General features: G+C 38.1%; 1 protein-coding gene across 1 annotated transcript in view; it reads left to right on the forward strand.

Moving 5' to 3' along the window:
* The window catches only part of LOC111160514 (ubiquitin specific peptidase 8), a 72,473-nt gene that overhangs the window by 35,960 nt on the left and 10,846 nt on the right, over positions 1-25,667 (forward strand). The window contains exons 8-12 of the mRNA XM_022523668.1: positions 3,949-4,111; positions 7,223-7,367; positions 7,668-7,891; positions 22,252-22,833; positions 25,329-25,415. Coding sequence (XP_022379376.1) covers positions 3,949-4,111; positions 7,223-7,367; positions 7,668-7,891; positions 22,252-22,833; positions 25,329-25,415 — 1,201 coding nt within the window. The remainder of the gene's footprint in view (positions 1-3,948; positions 4,112-7,222; positions 7,368-7,667; positions 7,892-22,251; positions 22,834-25,328; positions 25,416-25,667) is intronic.

A 25,667-nucleotide genomic window follows, 5' to 3' on the forward strand; every position in this document is an offset into this window, starting at 1 on the left:
GATTTTTCTCCTCCTATTGCTCCTTAATGGCACACTCTACCCTTTCTCCAAAGGGTGGTATGAAGGACATTCTGGTTTGGCTGTTTTCTCCTATTTATGGCATTTGTAGTCTTATTAGAAAAGAAATGAAGCTGCCTTTGTGAGCCTTCTCTCCTGAGCTTTTTGTTGACTAGTTTCTCCTTTTATTTTCTTTTTCTGAGCTTGTGAAGCATGTGTACCAAATTGAATAAAATCGTGAACTAATTGTTTCTTATTTTGAAATACTCCATGCTATTATCTGTGGTAAAAGAGTACACACTTTTGGGGGGGGGGGCAGTAATAGCCAAATGATTCTGTAAGCAAATAGACTCTAAAGTCAGACTATATTCAGATCATAACTGTCTTTTACGTCTAGCCATTGACCCCACCTAAGCGTATGTTTCCATCTGTGAAATAGGGATAGTAAAACTATGTATTTCAGAAGTTTTGAGAAGTTTAAGTGAGAAATTTTATACACGCACACTTTAGCACAGTGGCTGGCACTAGTAGGGGCTTACTAAAAAGTTTTTTTTTCTTCTTTGATTAGGCTTTAATCTGTAAAGTTACTTGCATGGATATATTACATATTTAAAACTATCGTAATAGCAACAGAGCTAAAAGTCCATATCCAGAGCTATTTTTACTATTTTGAGTGTTATATAAATTACGTTTATGGACTTGGATTAGTTAGAATCTGTGGACCATTTTAAGGCTTAACTCAACACTGAAAAGATAAACTTTTTAAATTAGATAATAAAATTTGCATACTTTTTGGCACATTGTTGATGCTTGACAAATGTTTGACATGAAGAATAGGGCGCCTTGTAGATATGCTGTTTAAAAGTGAGACTGGAGTGCTTAGTGTAATCAAGTAGGTGTGAATATATTTCCAGGATTTGAAAAGACAAAATTGTAATTAATCTTTAGATGGTCTAATCTGTAGTAGCAGAAAGTTTGAGGTTTTTATTGAGCTTAAATGTTTCCCAAAATACAAGAAATTTGGCTGCTGTGAAACTCATGATGAGTTCAGGTTGAAGATTAAAGAACAATGAACTGCATGCCAAGAAAATTATTCCCCTTTAATTTTTGTTTCAGTCTTTCAGAAGCAGTTACAAGAAGTCTGCTTGGTGTTGGCATTCCTTTTTAATATTTGCTAATCTCCTTTCTTAGCAGAACTTTTCGTAGGTAACAGTATTTGCAGCTACCTGATGATGATTGCTATATTCCTTCATTGTCTTTTTTAGCATTTTAATATAGTATAGTATACATACAAAAGTGTTCCTAAGTATTTAACACAGTGAATTTTCAGAAACCGAACACACCCATATAGCTAACATCTGAACACAGAATAGAATCTTACCAAGCCTTTCATATGCCCTGTATTAGTTACTACCCATGTCCCCACCCACCAAAGGGAACCACCAGCTTCCTAACAGACAGATTTAGTTTTGTCTGTTTTTGTGTTCTATATAAAAGGAAATATACAATCTATAGTCTTTTATGTCTGGCTTCTTATACTCAACTTTGTGTTTGTGAGGGCGCCTGGATGGCTCAGTCATTTGAGCATCTACCTTGAGCTCAGGTTGGGATGGAGCCCTGTGTCGGGCTCCCTGCTCAGTGGGAAGCCTGCTTCTCCTTCTCCCTCTCCTTGTGCCTGCTGCTCCCCCTGCTTGTGCTCATTCTCTCTGTCTCCCTGTCAAATAAATAAAGTCTTTAAAAAAAATAAAAACTTTGGGGTGCCTGGGTGGCTCAGTGGGTTAAAGCCTCTGCCTTCAGCTCAGGTCATGATCCCAGAGTCCTGGGATCAAGCCCCGCATCGGGCTCTCTGCTCAGTGGGAAGCCTGTTTCCTCCTCTCTCTCTGCCTGCCTCTCTGCCTACTTGTGATCTCTGTCAAATAAATAAATAAAATCTTTAAAAAAAAATTTTTTTTAAATAAAATAAAAACTTTGTGTTTGTGAAAGTCATCTATATTATTGTGTGTAGTTGTGGTTCATTTATCCTCATTGCTGTATGCTGATTTGTTGTGTGAATATAACATAATTTACTGATCTGTTGTATTTTTATGATTGTCCTTTATTTGATATGCTGCTTTTCCATGCATATGAGAATATACATTTTCCTGTTAAAGTTAAGGATCACTTTCATTTGAGTGATTAAGTTAATAATTAAGTTGAATATTAAATAATAGGCAAAGTAGAGCAAAACAATTAGCTTATGAAGATGATACATGAAAGACTGAAATTGGGGAAATACTGGTTGATACTTTTATTTTCTAAAGTATTTTTTATAGAATACTGATCTCAAGTTTTTAGACAAAGAATATTTAGGCAAATATATCCCTAGAGTCAGAAATAGTCCTTAAGAATGACATCTCAATATTTTTCATTCTTTGTTGACCAGACATCCTTCTGATCGCTGTGTATCAGGTGAGAATGTTATGAGACAGTATTTTATATTTCTTCTCTTTGTATTTCCTAGAAGATATAGTAGCCAACATTATTATATAGGAACAAGGTTGGGTTTTTTTCTTTCAAATAATCTAAACCATTCTGTCTTATGAATAAATGTACACTAGTCCTGCTTTGTCATTATCATCACTTAAATATTAAAATGCTTAGGTGCTTTGCTAGGAGTAATATGGAGTTCCTCACCTGGAGGAGCAAGTCTGTATTATTCATTCAGTCATTCAGCAGATATTTAATGAGCATTAGTTTACTGTGGGCTGGATTGCTATGATCTAAGTGCTGGGGCTTCACTGTTGAACAAAAATTTTGCTTCACAGAATTTGTATTTTAACGGAAAGATGGGGTAGCAAAACAGACAGTAAAACTTAAAATGTATGCCTGCTACTAATAAGTGCTATGGACATGGGTGTGTCAACTGTATACCCTGGGATAGGTATTAAAATTTTAATGCAGAAAGGCTTCACAGAGAAATTATTACTGAGTAGATCTTGAGGGGATAAGCGAAATGAATGATGCAGTTATCTGAGGGAAAAGGATTCCAGACAGAAGGGCAGCAGGAGCAGAGGCCCTTAGGCAGGAGAGTACTTTGATAACCAGGAACTACAAGGAAGCCAGTGGCTGGCATGGCGTGGAGTAAATGGGCAAGTAGTTAGTAATGAGGGGTTGGTAAAATAGGGTGGGGGGGGCATGCTACAGGCCCATTCTAAAGACTTGAGGTAAGAACTTTTAACTTCTTTGTGAGCAAAAGAGGATGTGAACAACGTGCTTTTAATAGAGAGTTGATATTATTCACAGTTGATGATAAGAGGCAGCACCGCAAAGCAGCTAAGAGCATGGACAAGAACCAGATTCCCTGAGTTTGAATTTGACTTGACTTAGCAGTTATAAGGTTACTTAACATCTTTGTGCCTCAGTTTCTCCATTTATAAAATGGAGATAGTGATCTCTACTTCATAGGATTTGTAGTGAGGATTCAGTCAGATTCTATGAGAATAAAGCATTTATAATAGTACCTGGCACATAGTAAATGCTCTGCGTATTAAATAAACATTTTGGTATTTGGTTAACTATTATGTAGGTATAAGAAAACTGAAGTATAAATAATGATACTCAAGTGTCCCTCCCCACCCCCCCCCCAAAAGTTATTTACATGTGGCTGAGAGAGATGCTCAGATGACTTCCTGTATTTTCAGTTTTGGCCCCTTTTTTGTGAAGGATCAGAGTTGAGGCTGTTTCTTTTAGTTTCTACTGATTACTAAAATATATTCCAATGTTATGCAAAGGTGAAGTTGTTAAATATTTTGGGATATTTAATACCCTGATACACAGTTTGGCCTTAGAAGGAAATGTTTCTTAAAGTTTGCTATGGTGTGATGCAGACTAGAAGAAAACGCAGTGTCTTATATTAGTATATTAGGACTTCTTGTCTACCTTTGCCCCGATACAAATGTTAATACATTTCAGAGTCACTGCTAGTTGGATTGAAGCAAAACTCCCAGATGATTCTAAGGACACATGGAAGAAGAGGGGGAATGTGGAATATGTGGTACTTCTTGACTGGTTTAGTTCTACAAAAGATTTACAACTTGGAACAATTCTACGGAGTCTGAAAGATGCACTTTTCAAGGTTAGCAAGTTTCCTTGTTAGTTTACTATAATTGTAAGCCTTATTTGGTTGTTAGAAAGGTATATCAACTAGCTGTTTATCTTAAGAATTAGAAGATCCGTCAGCTTTGGTTATAGATTTTTTTTAAATTCAGACCTGAAAGACTAGTTTTAAATCATCAACTAACAATAAACTGATCTATGTTATGTAGGATTAGAATTTCCAGGAACATAAATTATCTGAAAAAAGCATTATTTTTTGTTTTAATTAGACTATGAAAACATAAAGAAAGAAGTCCCTAAGGAGAAAAAGATTGACTTGATAAAATAAAGCCAAAGTGTGAAAAAATATAAGATTAGAATGCAGGAGACAAACAGGAAAATACTTGCAACAAATATGGCAGTACAGTTGGCCTTTGAACAACACAGGGGTTAGGGGTGCTGATACCCTGCCACAACTTTTGACTTCTCCCAACTTTTACTGCTAATAGCCTACTGTTGGCCAGAAACCCTATTGATAACAAACAGTTAATTAACACATATTTTGTATATTATATATATATAATACATTGTATTCTTACCGTAAAGTAAGCTAGAGAAAAGATGTTATTAAAATCATAACAGAAACTACATTTATAGTACTGTACATATATTTATTGTGCATATATTTATCTGCTCATATAGGTGGAGGGGCAGTGTCAGGACAAGGTTGGTGGCAGCAGTGGGTCTGGCCCTGGGATGGCAGTGTTCCATAGCTGGTAGCCTCTGCTCAGCAGTGGCAGCTGCCGGGTAGGCGTGCAAGTAGCAACAGTGCCCTGGAGCACAGTGTACAGCTGCCCCGTCTACCTTGAGATGGACCACCAGCCTTTGGCTATTGGCAGCTGCCGCCGCACAAGTGTGTTCTGGCCTCCAGGAACCACTGTGGCAAATGCGGGTCTGCAAGAGAGGGTCTTAAACCCAAAGAGGACCAGAGCTGGGAGGGGGGAGTGTCAGGAATACTGGGCTTCCTGAACCAGCACCGTCCTGCCCTCTTGGTGCATTCCTCCACTTCAGCCCAGCCTCCTGCCCAGCAGCCTAGGGCTTTCAACCCAAGCACTCTGTTGTCACAGGGTGACCTCTAGCCCTGTTCAGTTCGGGGCTCCTGGAGATTACTGAGGGCTGCTGACAGCCTCAGTACGTTCCCCCAGATACTCAGTGGGCAGCAGGCATACCTCTGAACCAGTCACTTGATCTGTTTCCATGGAGACTGGGGTGGGCAGTTGTAAATAAATGTTTGTGGCTTTTGCTGTCAACTCAAAAGAAAAAAAAAAGAAGTAGACTTGCGCAGTTCAAACCCATGTTGTTCAACAGTCAACTATAGTTTTGCAAATAAGAAAATTATTTAAGATGAAATAGTAAAATAAGTAGTGGACACAGACCTGAACAAGTGACAGAACATAAAAATGATCATCTTTATTAGTAGGAATGCAGATTGAAATGGTGAGTGCCATTTTGCTGATTAAATTAACAAAGGTAAAAATAACGCTCAGTTTAATTTGTTAAATTATTAAACTGATAGCACTGAATGCTGGTAAGATTAAATTTAGTGCTGGTAGAAGGTCAGCTGATGGAACATTACCCTTCAGGAGGGCAATCTTAAAGGCTTAAAGCAATTCATGCTTTAAAATAGGGAATCTAGAAATACAAGTGTATTTCAAATATGAAACTGCTAATAATCAACTAGTTTTGACCTACAAAAGTGGCAGTTTCATAAAGCACAACCTAGGATAAATGGAAGTTGAGTGTGTGATAAAGATGACATAACAAATTATTGTGGAAAAGATGCATGGAAATGAATGGTTTGGGACATCTGGCTAGCCACTAAGTAAAGAAGGGGGACTCCTACCTTACTTCTTAGATCACAGTATACTCCAAATGAGTCAATGGCATAAATACGTTGATTGAAACAGGAAATACTAGGAAAAACCATTTGTTGTAGGTGTTTTTTATTATCTTGATCCTAAGTCAAAACACGGCAAAGGAAGATCTATATATTTGTGTTAAAAATCCCATAAGTAAAGTGAAAGTCAATCAGGAGAAATAATTGTAACATACATGACAAAGAGCTGTTTTTCTTGATATTCAAAGTACCTTCACTATTTACTAAGAAAATAGCAAACTCCACTGAGAAATAGACAAGGGAGATTAGTTAGGTCCTAGAATATTAATGGTTAATAAATATACTAAAAGATGTGCAGCCTCACTAATAAAAGCTGATTAAAACACGATACCATTTTATGTCCACCAGTCTGGTAAAAATTATGAAAATTTATAATAGGCATTCTCACATACTGTTGGCAAATAAATAAACTGGTATTATCTTTTTTAAGGGTAATTTGGCAGCATCTACCAAATTTTTAATCCAGCAGTTCTAGTTCTAGTAAATTACCCTATAAAAATACATGGGTATATATTTTTAAAGATGATTTAAAAGTTAGGAGTGTATACCAAAAGCCTTAAAATGTTCATGTGCCCTTGGCTCAGCAACACCACTTCTGGGGATTTTCCCTAATGGAGTTGATCGGGTGTGTGCATATATAAGGATCTTCAGTGTTTATCTCAGCCTTGATTATGGGGAAAATAACCATAATGTGTTCCAGTGATTGATTCAGTTTGGGGGTGGTGTGTGTGTGTGTGTGTGTGTGTGTGTGTGTGTGTGTGTGTGTGTATAAAATAGAATATTATCAGATCATTATAGATGGTGATAAAACTTAATAAAAGGTGTTCATAAAAGAGAAAAGCAGCAGCATAGAAGTTTCACTTTTCATAAAAATAAAATTTAAAAGGTATACATGTGCATAGAAAACTCTAAGAATAAACCCTAAAAGGTTAAAGTGGTATCTCTGGTTGTTTAAATTATGGATGACTTTTATTGTATATGAACTTTTTTCATAACTTTCTTCTAAGATCTTGGATTAGTTGTGGTTTTAAAAACCTGATCTATCCATTTCTTTCATTCAGTGCTGAATTTTGAATTCAGCTGTTTTTTTCAAAGACGAATCTTTAAGAGAACAGTTTTAAAATTCAGTTTTTTGTGTTTTTAACTGTGAAGAGACCGCTGCCATATTAAAAATACTATTTCCTTATTTTATAGTGGGAAAGTAAAACTGTCCTGCGCAATGAGCCTTTGGTTTTAGAAGGAGGCTATGAAAACTGGCTCCTTTGTTATCCTCAGTATACTACAAATGCTAAAGTCACTCCACCCCCGCGAGGCAAGAATGAAGAGGTGTCTATCTCATGTATGTATGTGAAAATTTTTGTTTAATATTGCTTTGGTAAAATAAGCCTTCAATTATTTGTGTTCTCGGTAATGTTCTTGGTTGTGTGTGTGCTTGTCCTATTGGATAGCAGTTTGTTTTCAGACTTAAAAAATAGAAGGGGTCCACAGCCTGGAAGTTAAATTAATTCTTAAAGCTTGTTGCGATTGTCACCTCATTTACTTTACGTTTAATTATTACATATAACATGCATGAGATATGTAAGTATTATTTATGGTGTTTGCTGTTCTTTGAAAAATGTTATTCTTTTGGGGATTTTAGTGGATTTTACTTACCCTTCACTGGAAGAATCAGTTCCTTCTAAACCTACTGCCCGGATGCCACCTCCTTCTGTAGAAGTAGATGAAAATAGAGAACTGATAAATGATCAAGATGAGAGAATGGCACCACTGAACATACCAACTCCAGCTGAGCCAATTGCTGCTTCTAAATCTGATGTTTTACCCATAATTCAGCCAGTGCCTATTATAAAGAATGTTCCACAGGTATGTTCTTGATTTCTTTTAACCATATTGTTTCTCTTTTTTAAATATTAAATGCATAGTATACAAATGAAGTTTTATATATAATCTTTTATATTTTATAAAGAAAAATACCAGTGAAGAGAATTTATGTTTTGGTGCCTTTGGCTGTAAAGATTTTTCATTATAATTCAGTCCTTTTATAGTATGAGAATAGATAATTCACAAGATTTCAAAGCCAGCTAGCAGCCCATTTACTATAGGCAGTACCAATAGAAGATTGTATTACCACAGTAAATGTGAACATTTTCAGTGTTTTCTTGTATTACAGTTTAACAGTTGTAAAATGTAAAATTTAACAATTTAAGTATTTTCCCAAATAGTTTAGCTTAAAGATGATAGATATGTGGTATCAATATTTTGCTTTCAAAATAATACTGTAGTTCCATTTCCTTAGAATTTGATATGTAAATATCATGCATATTTTTTGTTATTGTTACTTCTTTCATTATTATTGAAGTATAGTTACCATACAATATTATATTAGTTTCAGATGTACAATACAGTGATTCAACATTTGTATACATTATGAAATCATTACAAGTCTAGATACCATCTGTCATCAAAGTTATTAAGATATTATTGACTATATTTTCTGTGCTGTACTTTACATCTCTGTGACTCATTTCTTAACTCTAAGTTTGTACTTAATCCCCTTCACCTGTTTCATCCAACCTCCTCAAACCCGTCCCCCTTGGGCAACCACCAGTTTGTTCTCTTTATTTAGGAGTCTATTTCGGTTTTGTTTTGTTTGTCTTGCATTTTAGATGACACATATAAGTGAAATCATATAGTATCTGTCTTCTCTGACTTATTTCACTTAACATAATACCCTTGAGGTCTGTCCACGTATTGCAAGTGGTAAGATTTTATTCTTTGTTATGGATGCGTACTGTATCACTATATATACACCACATGTTCTTTATCTATTCATCTATTGATAAACACAAGTTGTTTCCATATCTTAGCTTTGTAAATACTTTAGTTAACATGGGGTACATATATCTTTTTGAATTAGTATGTTCATTTTCTTCAGATGAATGGAATTATCAGAAGTGGAATTGCTAGATCCTGTGGTTTGTTTTTCATTTTTTGAGGAAGTTCCATACTGTTTTCTGTAGTGGCTGCACCAATTTACATTCCCACCAATACTGTACCAGGATTTCTTTTTCATTAGATCCTCACCAATACTTGCTATTTCTGCTCTTTTTGATTTTACCAGTTCTGACACGTGTAAAGTGATACTTCAGAGCACTGGCGTGGCTCAGTTGGTTAAGCCTCTGACTCTTGCTTTTGGCTCAGGTCATGATCCTCAGTGTTTGGGGATCGAGCCCCACACTGGGCTCCATGCTCAGCATATACTATACTTAAGTTTGTCTCTGTCTCTCCCCCTACCTACCATGTGCTTGCTTACTGACTCTCAAATAAAGAAATCTTTAAAAAGAACGTGAAGCTTTGTGCAGTGGCAGTATCGTAGTCAATGAGGTTTATCCAAGTCGTAGTTTTTGCTAATTGAAAAAAAATGTGATACCTCACTGTAGTTTTAATTTGCATTTCCCTGATGATTAGTAATGTTGAACATCTTTTTATGTGTCTCTTGGCTACTGTATGACTTCTTTGGAGAAATGTCTGTTTGGGCCTCTGCCCATTATCAAATCAGATTATTTGGGTTTTTTGGTGTTGAGTTGCTTGAGTTCTTTATATATTTTGGATATTAATTTCCAGATATATACTACCATTCAGTAGGATGCCTTTTCATTTTGTTGATGGTTTCCTTCACTGTGCAAAAGCTTTTTATAGTGATGAATGAGTCCCATTTGTTTATTTTTTGCTTTTGTTGACCTTGGCTGAGGAGACACATCCAAAAAATATTGCTAGAATCAGTGTCCAGGAATTTATTACCTATGTTTTCTTTTAGTTCTATAGCTTCAGGTCTTACATCTTGGTCTTTAGTCCATTTTGAGTTTATTTTCGTATAGATACAAGAAAGTATGGTCCAATTTCATTCTTTTGCATGTTGCTGTTTAGTCTTACCAGCACCATTTATTGAAGAGACTGTCTTGTCCTCGTTGTATAATCTTGCCTCCTTTCTCGTAGATAATTGACCATTCAAGTGTGGATTTATTTCTGGGTTCTCTGTACTGTTCCATTGATCATGTGTTTTGGTACCAGTACCATACTGTTTTGATTACTGTAGATTTTTAGTGTACCTTGAAATCTAGAATTGCAACACCTCCAGCCTTGTTCTTTCTCAGAATTGCCTTAGCTATTGAGGATCTTTAGTGATACCATATAGATTTTGGATTTTTTTGTTCTAGTTCTGGGGAAAAAATGGTGTTGCTTTTAGATAGATATTGCATTAAATCTGTAGATTGCTTTAGGTAGCATTGATGTTTTAACAATATTAATTCTTCCACTCCATGTACATGGTATATGTTTGCACTTACCTCATCTTCAGTTTCTTTCATCAGTGTCTTAAAGTTTTTAGAGTACATGTTTTTTAACTCATGGTTAAATTTATTCATAAGCATTTTAATCTTTCTGATTATGGTTCATTAATATTGTGTAGAAACAGAACAAATTTCTGTATATTGATTTTGTATCCTACAACCTTACTGAATTCATTTATTAGTTCTAATAGGTTTTCTTGTGGAGTGTAGGGTTTTTTATATATAATGTCTTGTGATCTATAGATAGTACCAGTTTCACTTCTTCCTTACCAATTTGGATGCCTTCTATTTATTTTTCCTAATTGATTGCTGTGGCTAAGACTTCCAGTGCTACATTGAACAGAAGTAGAAAAGGGAGGGTGGGCATCCTTCTTGTTCTTATCTTGAGGAAAATATTTCAGCATTTCACTATTGAGTATGATGTTAGGTGAGGGTTTGTCATATACTTCCTTATTATGTTGAGATATGTTTGCTTATGTACCTAGTTTGTTGAGTTTTTAGCATGAATGGATGATGCATTTTGTCAGATGCTTCTTCTGCATCTGCTGAGATGCTCATACAGTTTTTATCTTTCATTTTGTTAATTGATTTGCAAATATTGAACCATCTTTGTATCCCTGGAATAAATCCCTCTTGATTGTGGTACATGGTCCTTTTAATATATTGTTGAGTTCAGCTTGCTAATATTTTGTTGAAGATCTTACATTTCTGTTCATCAGGGATGTTGGCCAGTAATGTTCTTTTTTGTAGTGTTTTTGTCTGCTGTTGGTATGAGGGTAATGCTCATCTTGTATGATGAATTTGGAAGTGTTCCTTCCTTCTGATTTCTTGGAATAGTTTGAGAAGAATAGGTATTAACTCTTCTTTGGTAGAAGTCACATGCAAAACCATCTGTTCCTGGACTTTGGGTTGATGGGAGTTTTTAATTACTGATTCAGTTTCATTGCTAGTACAGGTATACAGCTGAGATATTATGGGTTTCATTCCAGACAACCACAGTAAAGTGAATATTATGATAAAGCAAGTCCAATGAATTTTTTGGTTTTCTGGTACATATAAAATTTACCTTTACACTATATTGTAGTCTATTAAGTGTACAATAGCATTATGACTAAAAAAACACTGTACATATCTTAATTGAAAAATACAGCTAAAAATGCTAACCGTCATTTGAGATTTCAGCAAGATGTAATCTTTTTGCTAGTGGGGAGAGTCTTACCTCAGTGCTGATGGCTATTGATTAATAAGGGGTGGTTGCTAAAGTTTGGGGTAGCTGTGGCAATTTCTTAAAATAAGACAACAATGAAGTTCGATGTATGAATTGACTCTTTCATGAATGATTCTTTTGTAGTATGCAATACTATTTGATAGCATTTTCCCCACAATAAAACTTCTTTCAGAATTGGAGTCCATTTATGTTATATTCTGAATCCTTTGTTGTCATTTTTTAGCAGTCTTTACCGCCTCTTCCAGTAGATCCATTCCAAGAAACCAGATGTTTTACTCATCCAAAAGAAGCAACTGTTATCTGTTAAAAGTTTTTCATGATATAGCAGATATTTAGTCATATCTTCAGGCTGTACTTGTAATTCTAGTTCTCTTGCTATTTCCAGCACATTTGAGGTTAATTCTACCACTTCAGTCTTGAACTCTGCAAAGTCATCCATGAGGCCTGGAATCAACTTCTTCCAAAGTCCTGTTAATGTTGAAATTTTGACATACATCTGTCTAGGAATCACTAATGTTCTTAACTTCATGTAGAATAGTTTATCTTTTTCAGAGGGTTTTCAGTGGACCTTGCCTAGATGCATTGTTAGGAAGCACTATCTAAGCAGTTTTAACCTCACAAAATGAATTTAAGTAAAAAGCCTGGAAAGTTGTCATGACTTCTTGATCAGTGGGCTGCAGAATGGATGTTAACAGACATCAAAACAAAAAACAAACATGAAAACATTAATGTTTTCAATCAGAACTCTTGAGTTACCAGGTATGTTGTCAGTGAGCACTGGCTTCAACGGAAAGTCACCAGCTGCACTGACCCCTAACAAGAGAGTCAGCCTGTCTCTGAAGCCTTGAAACCAGGCATTGACTTCTACTCTCCAGCTGTGAAAATCCTAGATGGCATTTTGTCCAGTATAAAGCTGTTTCATCTATATTAACTTAGCTAGATCTTCTAGATAACTTGCTGCAGATTTTACAGTAGTACCTGCTGCTTCACCTTGAATTTGTATATTATGGAGACAGCTACTTTCCTTAAACCTCATGACTCAACCTTTGCCAGCATCATGGTTCGTTCATTCGTTCTTTCTCTCTTTCTTTCTTTTTTTTTTTTTTCCAAGAATTTCTTTGCATTTTCAGTTTGGCTGTTTGACATGAGGCCCAGCTTTTGGCCTATCTCAGCTTTTGACATGCCTTCCTCATTAAACTTGTTTCTAGCTTTTGATTTAAAGTGATAGATGTAAGGGCGCTTGGGTGGCTTAGTCGGTTAAGCATCCAACTCTTGATTTTGGCTGAGGTCGTGAGATCAAGCCCCACATTGGGCTCCATGCTCAGGATGGAGTCTCCTTGAGATTCTCTTTCTTCTCTCCCTCTGCTCCTAACCCCCATCACACTCTCTCTCTAAAATTTAAAAAAAAAAAAAAAATCTTTAAGTAGGGACGCCTAGGTAGCTCAGTTGGTTAAGCTTCTGCCTTCGGCTCAGGTCATGATTGCAGGGTCCTGAATTAAGTCCTGCATCAGGCTCCTTGCTCAGCAGGGAGCCTGCTTCTCCCTCTGCCTGCCACTCCCTATGCTTGTGCTTACTCTGTCTCTCTCTCTCTGACAAATACATCTTTAAAAAAAAATAAAATTACTAGATGTGTGACTCATCCTTTCACTTGAACACTTAAGAGGCCATTGCAGGGTTATTCATTGGCCTGATTTCAATATTGTGTCTTGGGGAATAGAGACCCAAGGAGAAGGAGAGAGACTAGGGAACAGATGGTCCATGACAGATTTAGAACATATGCAACATTTATTAAATTATTAATTTAATAGTAATGATTTAATAATAATATTAATAATATTAATTAATGTTAATAATTTATTAACTTATATGGGTATGGTTCATGGCACTGGAAAAAAAATTAAAATAGTAACATCAAAGATCATTGATCACAAATCACCATGACATAAAGTAATAATAAAATGTTTGAAATCCTGTGAGAATTACCAAAATGTGATGCAGAGACATGAAGTGAGCAAATGCTGTTGGAGAAGTGGCACTAACAGACTTGCTTGACCCAGTGTTGCCATAAACCTTTAGTTTTTAAAAAATACAGTGTCTGTGAAGTGAAGTAAAGCAAAGTATACCTGTAATTAATCTGCTAAGATTTTCTGTTCTTCCTGGTTGAGTCTGGAATATTCTATGTTTAAAGAATTCATCCATTTCTCCTAGGTTGTCCAATTTGTTGACATATAATTTTTCATAATCTTCTGTATTTCTGTGGTGTCAGTTGTTATTTCTTCATTTCTCATTCTGTTTGAGTCCATTCATGTTTTCTTGATGAGTCTGGCTAAGGATTTATCAGTTTTGTTCATCTCTTCAAAGAAGCAGTTCTTATTTCATTGATCTTTTCAATTCTTCTACTGTTTCATTTATTTCTGCTCTACTCTTTTTTATTTCCTTCCTTCTGCTGGTTTGGGGCTTTGTTTTTTTCTAGTTTATTTAGGTATAAGATTAGGTATTTTTATTTTAGATTTTTCTTATTTCTTAAGGTAGGCCTCTGTCTAGACCTCCCTCTTAGAACTGTTTTTGCTGCATCCCAAAGATTTGGACCATTGTGCTTTCATGTTCATTTGTTTCCATGTATTTTTTAATTTCCTCTTTGATTTCTTGGTTGACCCCTTTGTTGTTTAGTAGCTCTCTGTATTTGTATTCTTTCCAGATTTTTCCTTATAATTGATTTCTAGTTTCATACCGTTGTGGATGGAAAAGATGCTTGATATGATTTTGGACTTCTTAAATGTTTACTTCGTGGCCCAACATGTGATCTGTCCTAGAGAAAGTTTCATGTACACTTGAAAAGAATGTATACTCTGCTGTTTTGAGACAATGTACTATATATGTTTGTTAGATCCATGTGGTCTGATGTGTCCTTCAAAGCTGCTGTTTCCCTTATTTTCTGTCTGGATGATCTAGCCATTGATTTAAGTATGGTGTTAAAATCCCCTGCTTTTACTGTAGTCTGATCAATTTCTTCCTTTCTGTGTATTAATATTTGCTTTATATATTTAGGTGCTCCTGAGATGGTATATAGATATTTAGAATTGTTATATCCTCTTAGCTGGATTGATCCCTTTATCATCATAGGATGCCCCACTTTGTCTCTTGTTACATACAGTCTTTGTTTTAAAGCCTACTTTGTCTGATAAATATGTTGCTCCCCCAGCTCTTTTTTCTTTGTTTCTTTATTTAGCTTCTTTTTTTTGTTTTTTGTCAGAGAGAGCAAGCACAGGCAGACAAAGAGGCAGGCAGAGGGAGAAGTAGGCTCCCTGCTGAGCAAGGAGCCTGATGTGGGACTCAATCCCAGGACGCTGGGATCATGACCTGAGCCGAAGGCAGCCGCTTAACCAACTGAGCCACTCAGGTGTCCCTGTTTAGCTTCTTTTTGCGTGGACTATCTTTTTCCATCCCTTCACTTTTAGCCTGTAAGTGTCTTTAAGTCTGAAGTTTCTTCTAAGCAGAATACCAGATGGGTCTTATTTTATTTTTAATCCATTCTGCCACCTTTTGTATTTTGATTATAGCACTTAGTCTGTTTACATTCAAACTAATTATTAATAGGTATGTACTAACTGCCATTTTTTAAAATCTTTTCTGATTGTTTCTATAGCTTTTTTCTGTTTCTTCTCTTGCTCTCTTCCCTTGTGATTTTATGACTTTCTCTAGTGTTTTATTTAGATTCCTTTCTCTTTATTTTTTGTTTTCCTATTATAGGTTTTTGGTTTTGGGTACATAAATGGCACCTTACATATATATGGCAGTTTATTTTAAGTTGATGGTCACTTAACTTCAAACACATTTTAAAATCACTACATTTTAACTTATCCTCTCCACATTTTTTTTTTAAGATTTATTTATTTGAGAGCAAGATTGTGTGCTCAATCGGGGAGAGGGGCAGAGGGAGAGAATCTTCAAGCTGACTCCCCACTAAGCATGAAGCCCAGTGTAGAGCTCAGTCTTACCACCCATGAGATCACAACCTGACCTGAAACCAAGAGTGCGACACTCAACTGACTGAGCCACCAAAGCACCCCTTCACATTTTATATTTCTGACATATTTTATATTTTTATTTTTATATTTCTTTATTATAAATATACTTGATTTTATTACTTTTGTCATACTCTCCATAGTAGCTTTAGAATTGGTTGATTCCCTACCTTTACTATGTTTGCTTTTACCAGTGACATTTTTCTTTTAAAATGTCACTTCTGGTTATGGCCTTTTCTTTTCTTTTCCACGTGGGTTCCTTTAACCTTTTTTATAAGGCTGGTTTAGTGATGGTGAACTCCTTTAACTTTTGTTTGTCAAGGAAACTCTTTATCTTTTATTTAATTCTAAGTGATAACCGTGCCAAGTAGAGTATTCTTGATTATTGGCTTTTCCTTTCTACAATTTGACTATATCATGACAATCCCTTCTGGGCTGCAAAGTTTCTGTGGAAAAATCAACTGAGAGCCTTGTAGGGTTTCCCTGATAGGTAACTTTTTGCTTCTCTCTTGCTGCTTTAAAACTTCTCTTTATCTTTTTTTTTTTTTAAGATTTTATTTAGTGAGCACACACATGTGCAGCGGGAGAGGCAGAGGGAGAAGTAGACTCCCTGCTGAGCAGGGAGCCTGACACAGGGCTTGATCCCAGGACCCTGAGATCATGACCGAACTGAAGGCAGATGCTTAATCCACTGAGCCACCCAGGTGCCCCAATTCTCTTAAATTTTAACCTTTGACATGTTAATTATTATGTCTTGATGCACATTGCTTTGTTTTCATCTTCTTTTGGGCTCTGTGCTTTCTAGACCTACATTGTCTGTTTTCTCCTCTATGTTAGGAATGTTTTCAGCTATATTTTTTCTTTTTTTTTTTTTTAAGATTTTATTTGACAGAGAGAGAGTAGGCAGAGAGGCAGGTGGAGAGAGAGGAGGAAGCAGGGTCCCCACTGAGCAGAGAGCCTGATGCGGAGCTCGATCCCAGGACCATGGGATTATGACCTGAACTGAAGGCAGAGGCTTTAACCCACTGAGCCTCCCCGGCACCCCTCAGCTATATTTTTTCAAATAAGTTCTCTGCCCCTTTCTCTTTTCCTCTGGTACCCATAATGCAAATATTAGTACACTTGCTGTTGTCCCAGTCATCTCTTAACCCTCTTTTAAGTTCTTTTTTTCTTTTTGTTGTTCAACTGGAGTGATTGCCACTATTCTGTCTTCCAGATCATTGATAGGTTCTTCTGCATCTTTTAAGCTGCTCTTGATTCCCTCAGTATATTTTTTTCCCAGTGTATTTTTCATTTTAGTTCCTTTTATTCTTCAGTTCTGATTGGTACTTTTTTCTATTTTCTACGTCCTTGTTGAAGTTCTTAGTGCATTCATCCATTCTTCCAAGTTCAGTGAATATCATTATGACCATTACTTTTAACTCTATCAGGAAGATTGCTTATCTCTGGTTCTTTTTCTGAGGTTTTATCTTGTTGTTTTGTTTGGAAGTATATCTCTGCCTCCTCATTTTGCTTGACTCTCTGTTTCTTTGTGTTAAATAGGTCAGCTGCATCTCCCAGTCTTGAAGGAGTGGCCTTATGTAGAAGGTGCCCTTTGGGGCCCAGGTGTGCAATCTCGCCCTGGTCACCAGAACCAGGCACTGCAGGGATATCCCCTGTATGGGCTGTGTGTGCCCTTCTGATATGGCTAGTTTGAAACTGCTATTGGCATACTGGTGGGCAGGACTAGTCCTGGTGCAAGTAGCTGAGAGGCCCAATCACAGCCATTCAAGGGCATGCTGTTGGGTAAAACTGACACCTTCCCCACCCCAGCAGGAGCTGCTTTGGGGGGCTATCATCTTGTCTTAGGCTGCCTGCCAGGTGTAGCTGAGCAGGAACCACTTTGGATGGGTACCTGCCAAAGTATGCACTTGGGCAAGGCTGATCCATGGGTAGGGGGAATACCAAGTAGGGTGAATGGTGGTAGCAGGGCACATGGAGAGTATCTTCCTGTGGTGGTATTTTCTAGTTGCAGAATATATAATACGTTTTATAAAAACCATACAGGTTGTTATTGGCAAATATTCTTGTAAGTTTTTATACTTGTTTCAATAAGTTGTATTCTCAAGAAATATGTTATTGGGGGTTGGCGTCTTCTCACCCCGACCTTTGCCAGAGGGGCCGCAGCATCATGACAGGCTCCAAAGCAAAGCCATGAGTGACTTCCTTGGCCGCAGGCCCCGGTGGTGGATGTGGACAAAGTGGGCCCAAGAGGCAGCCACCCTCCTGGAGCAGCTGGTACGCAAGGACAAGACGGTGAGCGATGTGAGCACAGGGCCCCCAGGGGTCCGGAGCACACACAAGGTGCACCTCCCTGTCCTCCTGGAGTGGTACGAGCCCCTGGAGGAGCCACCACCTGGCGAGAAGCCCAAGAGGAGGTACCTGCCAAGCTGAAGAACTACAGCAAGAATGTTGGGAAGGTCATCAACAAAGGAAGCCACTACATGATCATTGCCTGCCCGGCTTCTCTGTGGTCTACTCTGCCCTGTTCGGAGTAGTCACCAGCCTGGTCTCGTTCTTCTGGCAAAGGGAACTACGAGGGCAAATACACAAAAATGGATGAAAGCTCTGCTCTGGGAGCTCTGTGAATCCAGGACCATTTCAGACCTGAACCCACAAAATCCTTGGAGGAAAACAATGTGTCTTCAATGAACTGGATGAATGTTATGAACGGAACATCCCTGCCCATCCTCTGAGCTTTTCATGACTAGCACACAGGTGGCTCCGATGGACAGTCCCACAGAGAATTAGGCCCACATTAGGTTTGGTATTCTAGTGTGCTAACCCACAGGGGCTGGCATGGAGGCAGACACTTGACATAGGGGAGCACTCTGGGTGGGTGGCGGAGTGGTGATTATAAGGGAGAAAGGGAATTTTGACCTGGGCTAAAATGATCTGTTATGTTCTGGAAAGGTCACCCTGACACGGCACTCACAGCCCTTGGCTGCTTCTGTTCTGGGGGCAGCAAAGGAGCTGTTTGTCAGTCATGCACCCCAGTTCCTGCCTCTACCCCTTTGTCACCTGGAGTTTAATTATGGTCTTGAGAAGAAGGAAAGAAGGAAAATCTCTTTGAAGGTTGTGATGCTTTGAAAACTGTTGATGACGTGCATGACTGCTTAAAGCAGATAAAACTTGTGATTCCCACCCCCTCCCCCATGACACAAATGTGCAGTGGCGGTGAAGGAAGGAGGGAGGTCAGACGCAGGCTGGGTTGAAGAGGTGGCTTGAGCAAATGCTCCTATCGTACTCAGCCAGCCCAGTCTGGCTCTGTGTTTGTAGCTGTACACCTCAACTGCTGGCCATCATTGCCTACTCCTGACTGTTCAACACCTCTATACCAAGCCACCAAAGTCCCTTTGTCTTGGGAGAGAAGGAGACACTACGCCTGCAAGGAAAGTGTGTGATTTGGGGAAGGAACCAGTAAGTAGGAGACAGGTGTGCTGGAAGTCAAAACAAGAAAGATGGTGAACAGGAGGAGTGGAAGTAGGGCAACCAGGTCTGGTTTATGAGCCCTGGGGAATCTTAGTTGGGCTGGCTTTCAGTTCTGTGCAGGGACAAGGGATGATGGGTGGCTACGGGTGCTTTAAATCCCTCTGAAGCCCATGAGCTCTCACTGACTGCCTTTGTAGCATCCTTTCCTCTTTGGTGCTGCCAAGTTTGTCTGCATCTCACCTGGATTCAGAGATCAGCGCCACATGGGTCCTGAGCTAGATGTTCCACCAGGACAACCCTGAGACTGCCATTGGACCATTGGCCAGGGAGGTGAAAGAAAGAGGAGACTCCTTTTAACATACTCCTCCACCAACCTCTGTGATAGGCCACAGTTCTGTTTCCAGAATATCCAGAAGTCCAAATAGTTGTTGCTGATCAATCTGTAGGGTGGGTAGCAATACCTACATGTTTCCCTGAGTCCCCCAGGCCTTGCAAAGGAGGCCTCAGTGCTCATGCTTCACCGCTCAGGCCAACCAGGTGGCACCAGCATGTGGAGAAGGTGGGTGGGGAAGAAAGACAAATGTACAGAAAAAGGAACCAGTGTAGGAGAAAGTTGTAGCTAGACATTCTGGAGGCTCATGTTGAAGATGAACTTGGATCCAGTTCTGCATCATTAATATTTGTGAGGAAAAGAGAAAACAGTCTTGTTTTAACTCAAATGATGGAAGTTGATAATGGCACATTTTCACACATGTAACTACAGCTTGCCCAGTCATGCTGAGACTCAGGGAAGAGATGTAAGTGGAAGAAAAAGTCAAACATGGTTTAATGGGAGAGCCAGGCCTTTGTGGCCCATGGGTGATGGGAGGAAGCAGCCTGTGGTAGGCTTGGAGGATGTCCCTCCCCAGTGGCCCAGTGATGCTGACGTACCCCAGAGAAGACTACTGAGTCCCCATGGGGGAATGGAAGTGTGACCCAGAAAGGGACCAGAGCCACTGAGGCCTGTCTGGCAAAGACCTTCCCTGTCCCAGCCCCGGAATGTAGACATACCAGGCCAAGCACATTTGGCCCTGAAATTCGAATAGTCTGATTAAGAATTAACCTAGAAATTTCATTAGTCAGAACCTTACAGGAATTGTCCCGAGAGCCAGATTTCTGTGTACAGATGAAACTTGTCCCAGCTGTCACTGAGTGCTCATTTTCCCCCTGACAGGACATCCATGTTGCAGATTACCTTTTTGCCTTTTTCTCTGTCTTTAGTTTTTCTTTTTTTTTTTTTAATGTCCAGTTCCACACCCTACTGCAAATTAAATTTTAGAGCTTTGCCTTTACCCACTTGACCAAGAGTCTTTTGTATACTTTTCTTGTCCTGTTATGTAAATAAAACCCTCAATTTGTTTTTTTTTAAAAAAAAAAAAAGGAAGGTAGGAAAGAAAGAAAAGAGAAAAAAAGATGTTTGGGTCATTTCTAACAATTCTTTAGGGTTAGTATCCTATTAAATTGAGGGAATGAACATTTAACTCATTAATTCAGTAACTTACCTGTTATGAAAGGTGTTGTGGAATATTTTACCCAATCCTTTGGCAACGTATTTATTTACTACGTCTCAAACACAGTCTTTACCCTCCTGGAGTTTATAGTCTAGGACGGAAGAAAGATTTTTAAACAAGTAATTATAGTTATTTAATCAAGGATCCCAATAAATATATGAGGGGAAAAAATGGGATATTTGGAGAGCATGTATCAGGAGACTTTGGGGATTTAGGAAGTCTTTCCTAAGGGAGAGATACTTAAGCCACAACCTAAAGTTGTAGTAGGTGTTATCTAGATGGACAGCTGGTATAAAGGCCTGAGTTAGGAAGGAGCTTGGCATCTTTGGAATTAAAAAGGCAGAGATGGGGGCCGGGGGAGGGGGGGCTGGTGTGTAGATTAGTCTGAGATAAGATAGAGAGATAGGTAGAGGATAGGTAGAGGTGGGAAGATGAGGCCACACAGGGCCACACAGACTTTAGATGTCATCTGAGTACAGTGAGTAGCTATTTAAAACAGGGTTTTACAGGTGCCTGGGTGGCTCAGTTGGTTAAGCGTCTGCCTTTGGCTCAGATCATGATCCCAGAGTCCTGGGATCAAGCTCTGCATCAGGCTCCCTGTTCAGCGGGGAGCCTGCTTCTCCCTCTCCCTTTGCTGCTCCCCCACGTGTGCTCTTTCTCCTTCTCTCACTCTCTCTCCCACTCTTTGTCAAATAAATAAAATCTTTTAAAAAAATAAGTAGGGGGGCGCCTGGGTGGCTCAGTGGATTAAAGCCTCTGCCTTCAGCTCAGGTCATGATCCCAGGATTCTGGGATCGAGCCCCGCATCAGGCTCTCTGCTCGGCAGGGAGCCTGCTTCCTCCTCTCTCTCTCTCTGCCTGCCTCTCTGCCTACTTGTGATCTCTATCTGTCAAATAAAATAAAATAAAAAATCTAAAAAAATAAAAAAAAAAATAAGTAGGGTTTTACATATAGGAGGAACATAGTCATATTTGTTTTAAAATGATTATTCTGGCTACAGTGTGGAAAGAGAAGGGAAGCAAGAAAAGAGATGGGGCAACTAGTTAGAAACAGTGTAGGGAGGATGTTGGGCATGGACTTGGTTGGTGCTAGGGGAAAGGGACAGATAGAGGAAGAAAATCATCAGACTGTACTAGGGCAGAGGGAGGACACATGAAACTCAGCTTTCTGGTGTGAGCTGCTGTTTGGATAGTGGTTATATCCATGAGATAAGGACCATGTTTGTAGGGAGAATATCGTGTAATCAATTTTGGCCATGTTAGGTTTGTGGTATATATGTGAGACACTGTCATAGATTTATTGAGTAGGCAATTGGATATGTGGAAATGGAACTTAAATTTAGGTATGGCCAGGTCTAGGTTTTATGTTTTAGATGAACTCTTCCAAATACATAACATATCATGGTATAGTGAAAGTATGGAATCAAGAGGTAGTAAGTGCCAAGTGCCTTATGAGAAATCTTGACAGACACAAATAGATCCTCTGGCACGTGTTGTCTCCACAAAGTGATGGTTCTTTTACAACAAGTTGATTTTAGGAACTGAGATAACATTTCTGGATTTTGACAAAAGAATGTTTTGCTCTGTTTTTGTTGATCTAGATTGATCGTACTAAAAAACCAGCAATCAGATTGCCTGAAGATCATAGAATAAAATCTGAAAATAAAGATCATGAGCAACAGTCTCCTCAGGATGGGAAAGTTGTTCCTGATCGTTCCACAAAGCCAGTATTTCCCCCTCCAACTGCCATGTTAACAGATGAAGAAAAAGCTCGTATTCATGCAGAAACCGCTCTTCTAATGGAGAAAAACAGACAAGAAAAAGAACTCCGAGAAAGGCAGCAAGAAGAACAAAAAGAGAAACTGAGGAGAGAAGAACAAGAACAAAAAGCCAGAAAGAAACAAGAAGCTGAAGAAAATGAAATCACAGAAAAGCAACAGAAAGCAAAAGAAGAAATGGAAAAGAGAGAAAGTGAGGCCAAGAAAGAAGATAAAGAAACTTCAGCAAAGAGGGGCAGAGAAATAACAGGAGTAAAAAGACAAAGTAAAAGTGAACATGAAACTACCGATGCCAAGAAGTCTGCAGAAGATAGGGGCAAAAGGTGTCCCACCCCAGAACTGCAGCAAAAGGTGGTGGGAGATGTGCCCCATGCTTCGGTGGCAGGAGATTCAAATTCAGGCAAGGTAAGCAGAAACAAACAGTACAGACTGCCAAGTAAGTGAAATAAATTGTTAGATAAAAAGATGACACCAAGGGCATTCCATAAATAGGGCGGACCTTTTAAGTGATTTTCTAGTGGATGATAGATGTGTACTGATCCATCTACATTGGTATTTCACCCACTCTCCTTTGATTGACTAGAATGGGATTGCTTTTATGTCTGTGAAATGCATTTTTTTTTTTTTTAGCAATTGAGATAACTTGCTACATACTTCATTTTTATGGAATTATTTTTATCTAGAAAAAAAATTTTTATCTAGAAAAATGTGAAATATAACCTCCCTCTCAGTGTGAAGGAGTTAGGTGTCAAATGTGTATATGATAGAGCTTGTATCTGCTTAGAATATGTCCAAAATGAGTGACATCTAAATGCCTTAACATTTCTCTTTGTGTATAGTGATTTTTTGTGGTCATGTCTATGGCATTTTGTTTGTTGCTTCATCTAGTCAATAATACTGGCAATAATCCCATTAGTGTTGCCTTTTTCTGCCCTTGGCTATTGCCCAAGATTGACTCCCATAATTTGGGGGAACATTTTTCATTGTTATTCTTCTTTAACCTAATGATACCATATGTGCTTTTTATTTTTTTTTCCTGTATTATACAATTAACGGTGCTTTTCCCTTTTGAACAACAAATAAGTTTTTATAATAGCAGTAACAGTTATAGCCCTTTTTATATACACATAAATGGAAATACATTTTTGGTAGTGTAAAAATGACTTCAGATAGAAGGCAAAATACTGTCTTTACAGAATGTCAATCTTTATAACTTCTGAAGCACCAGTTCAGGCACAGACCAGAATTAAGAATTCATATTAATGACATACTTATCCAGGGACACTTACCTAGTAACCTTAACTATCAAAAATAAAGCTCTCTGGGCACCTGAGTGGCATTGTGCACATCATGATCTCAGGGTCGTCAGATTGGGTCCCACGTTAGGCTCTGTGCTGGGCATGGAACCTGCATAAGATTCTCTCACTCCCTCTCCCTCAGCCCTTCACCCACCCCACTCACATTATGCATGCTCACTCAAAAAAAAAAAAAGTGTGTGTGTGTGTGTGTCAGTATCATACAGAAGCCTTCTAAACACCTAAAGTTAGAGAAATGAAGCCCATGTACTAAAATGCTATCTCACTTTATTCATGGGAGACTCAGAATTGTTGAGCTATTACAGTTTAAATATTATTCATTGAGTAGCTATTATACACCAAGTATTTTTCCTACATTATCTTATCCTTCTAATGATAAGTCCATGAGGTATTCAGTTTGGAAATAAAATTGAAGCTTGGAGGTTAAGTATTCTGCATAGGAGCCCATGTGCAGTAAGATTCCAAAGCCACTTCTTCTCTATCTTGCTTCACTTAGAGGCAGACAGTCCTTACAACTTAAAGCATTCATGTTTCTGGGGCCTTTTAGTATAGGTGCCACACTTGATCTTAGTCAAAAGGTCGAGAAGCGATATAGGTGCCAAATACAAATCTAAATAGCTCTACAAATCTAACCTTGAGATAATCACATTAGTCTTTGATGTTTCCTATAATATATAACACATTGAAAAAAGTTATTATATACATATATATTACATATTGTATGCTCTTTTAAAAGTAAGCAAAATATGTAATCTATTCTGGAATAAATTTTATTAAAATTGTCACAAATACTTAGAAGTGTTATTTTACCATAGTTATTTTTTTAAATAAACTGTAAAGTTCAAGTGAATTTTTAAAGGAACCTATGATAGATTCCAAGAGGAATGTATTTTGTGCTTTTGAACGTTGTTCTGTATGAATATCCCATAATCTATTCATTCTCTTCAATATGTTCATTTTGGGAGAACATGACCACTTTGAAAGCAACCAAATCATGTGAGATTAAAATAAAAGGACAGTGTTCAAGGGGCACCTGGGTGGCTCAGTCGGTTGGGCATCTGCCTTCAGCTTGGGTCATGGTCCCGGCGTCCTGGGATCAAGTCCTACGTCAGGCTTTCTGCTTGGCGGGGAGCCTGCTTCCTCCTCTCTCTCTGCCTGCCTCTCTGCCTACTTGTGATCTCTGTCAAATAAATAAATCTTTAAAAAAAAAAAAAGACAGTGTTCAAAGGAGGTCATGGTGAATATACACCAATGACCAGCAACACACTTGGCCATGTATCATGAATCAGTGCTTCCCTCTCCACTGCGACTTGCACACTTCCCTCTCCCACCGCATTGATTCATCAGTTTATTTTCTCCTTTATCTTTAGTGTTGAGAAATCCCACATGGGGTCTATCACCTTTAATTAAAAATATCTACTTTGACAATAAAACTAAATAAACTTTTCAGAGATCTCATTTTTTTCTCCTATTATATTTTCACTCTGATGGATTTACTTGTATTAGCTAGTGATTGACAGGCAAGTCTATCATGGAGGATAGTTTGAGTTTTCTTTCACTTCAGAAATTTTAATAATTTTACAGCCTGCTAAGATTAAAGGACAACCAGAAAGTGGAATTCTGAAAACTGGAACTTTTAGAGAGAATACAGAAGACACTGAAAGAAATAAAGTAAGTGGTAGTTTGTTGAGTTGGGGGAACCTATGGATTATAACCATGCGGTCATCTTTACCATGTTGTCATCCTCTATCTTAAGGTCTGCTTTCTAAGGAAAAGCAGATTTATCTTCCATAACTGTGTTTTTGTTTGTTTTTTTACATGATTGAGCCATTTATATGCTAAGAGGAGTAGATGTTTATCTTCCTGTTTAAAGTATAATAGTATATTCTACTCATTTTATGAAATTAGAAAATACCTAGACCT

The sequence above is a fragment of the Enhydra lutris genome, unplaced genomic scaffold, assembly GCF_002288905.1.
Source record: "Enhydra lutris kenyoni isolate GAN:26980312 unplaced genomic scaffold, ASM228890v2 scaffoldscaffold4, whole genome shotgun sequence".
NCBI classification, from domain to species: domain Eukaryota; kingdom Metazoa; phylum Chordata; class Mammalia; order Carnivora; family Mustelidae; genus Enhydra; species Enhydra lutris.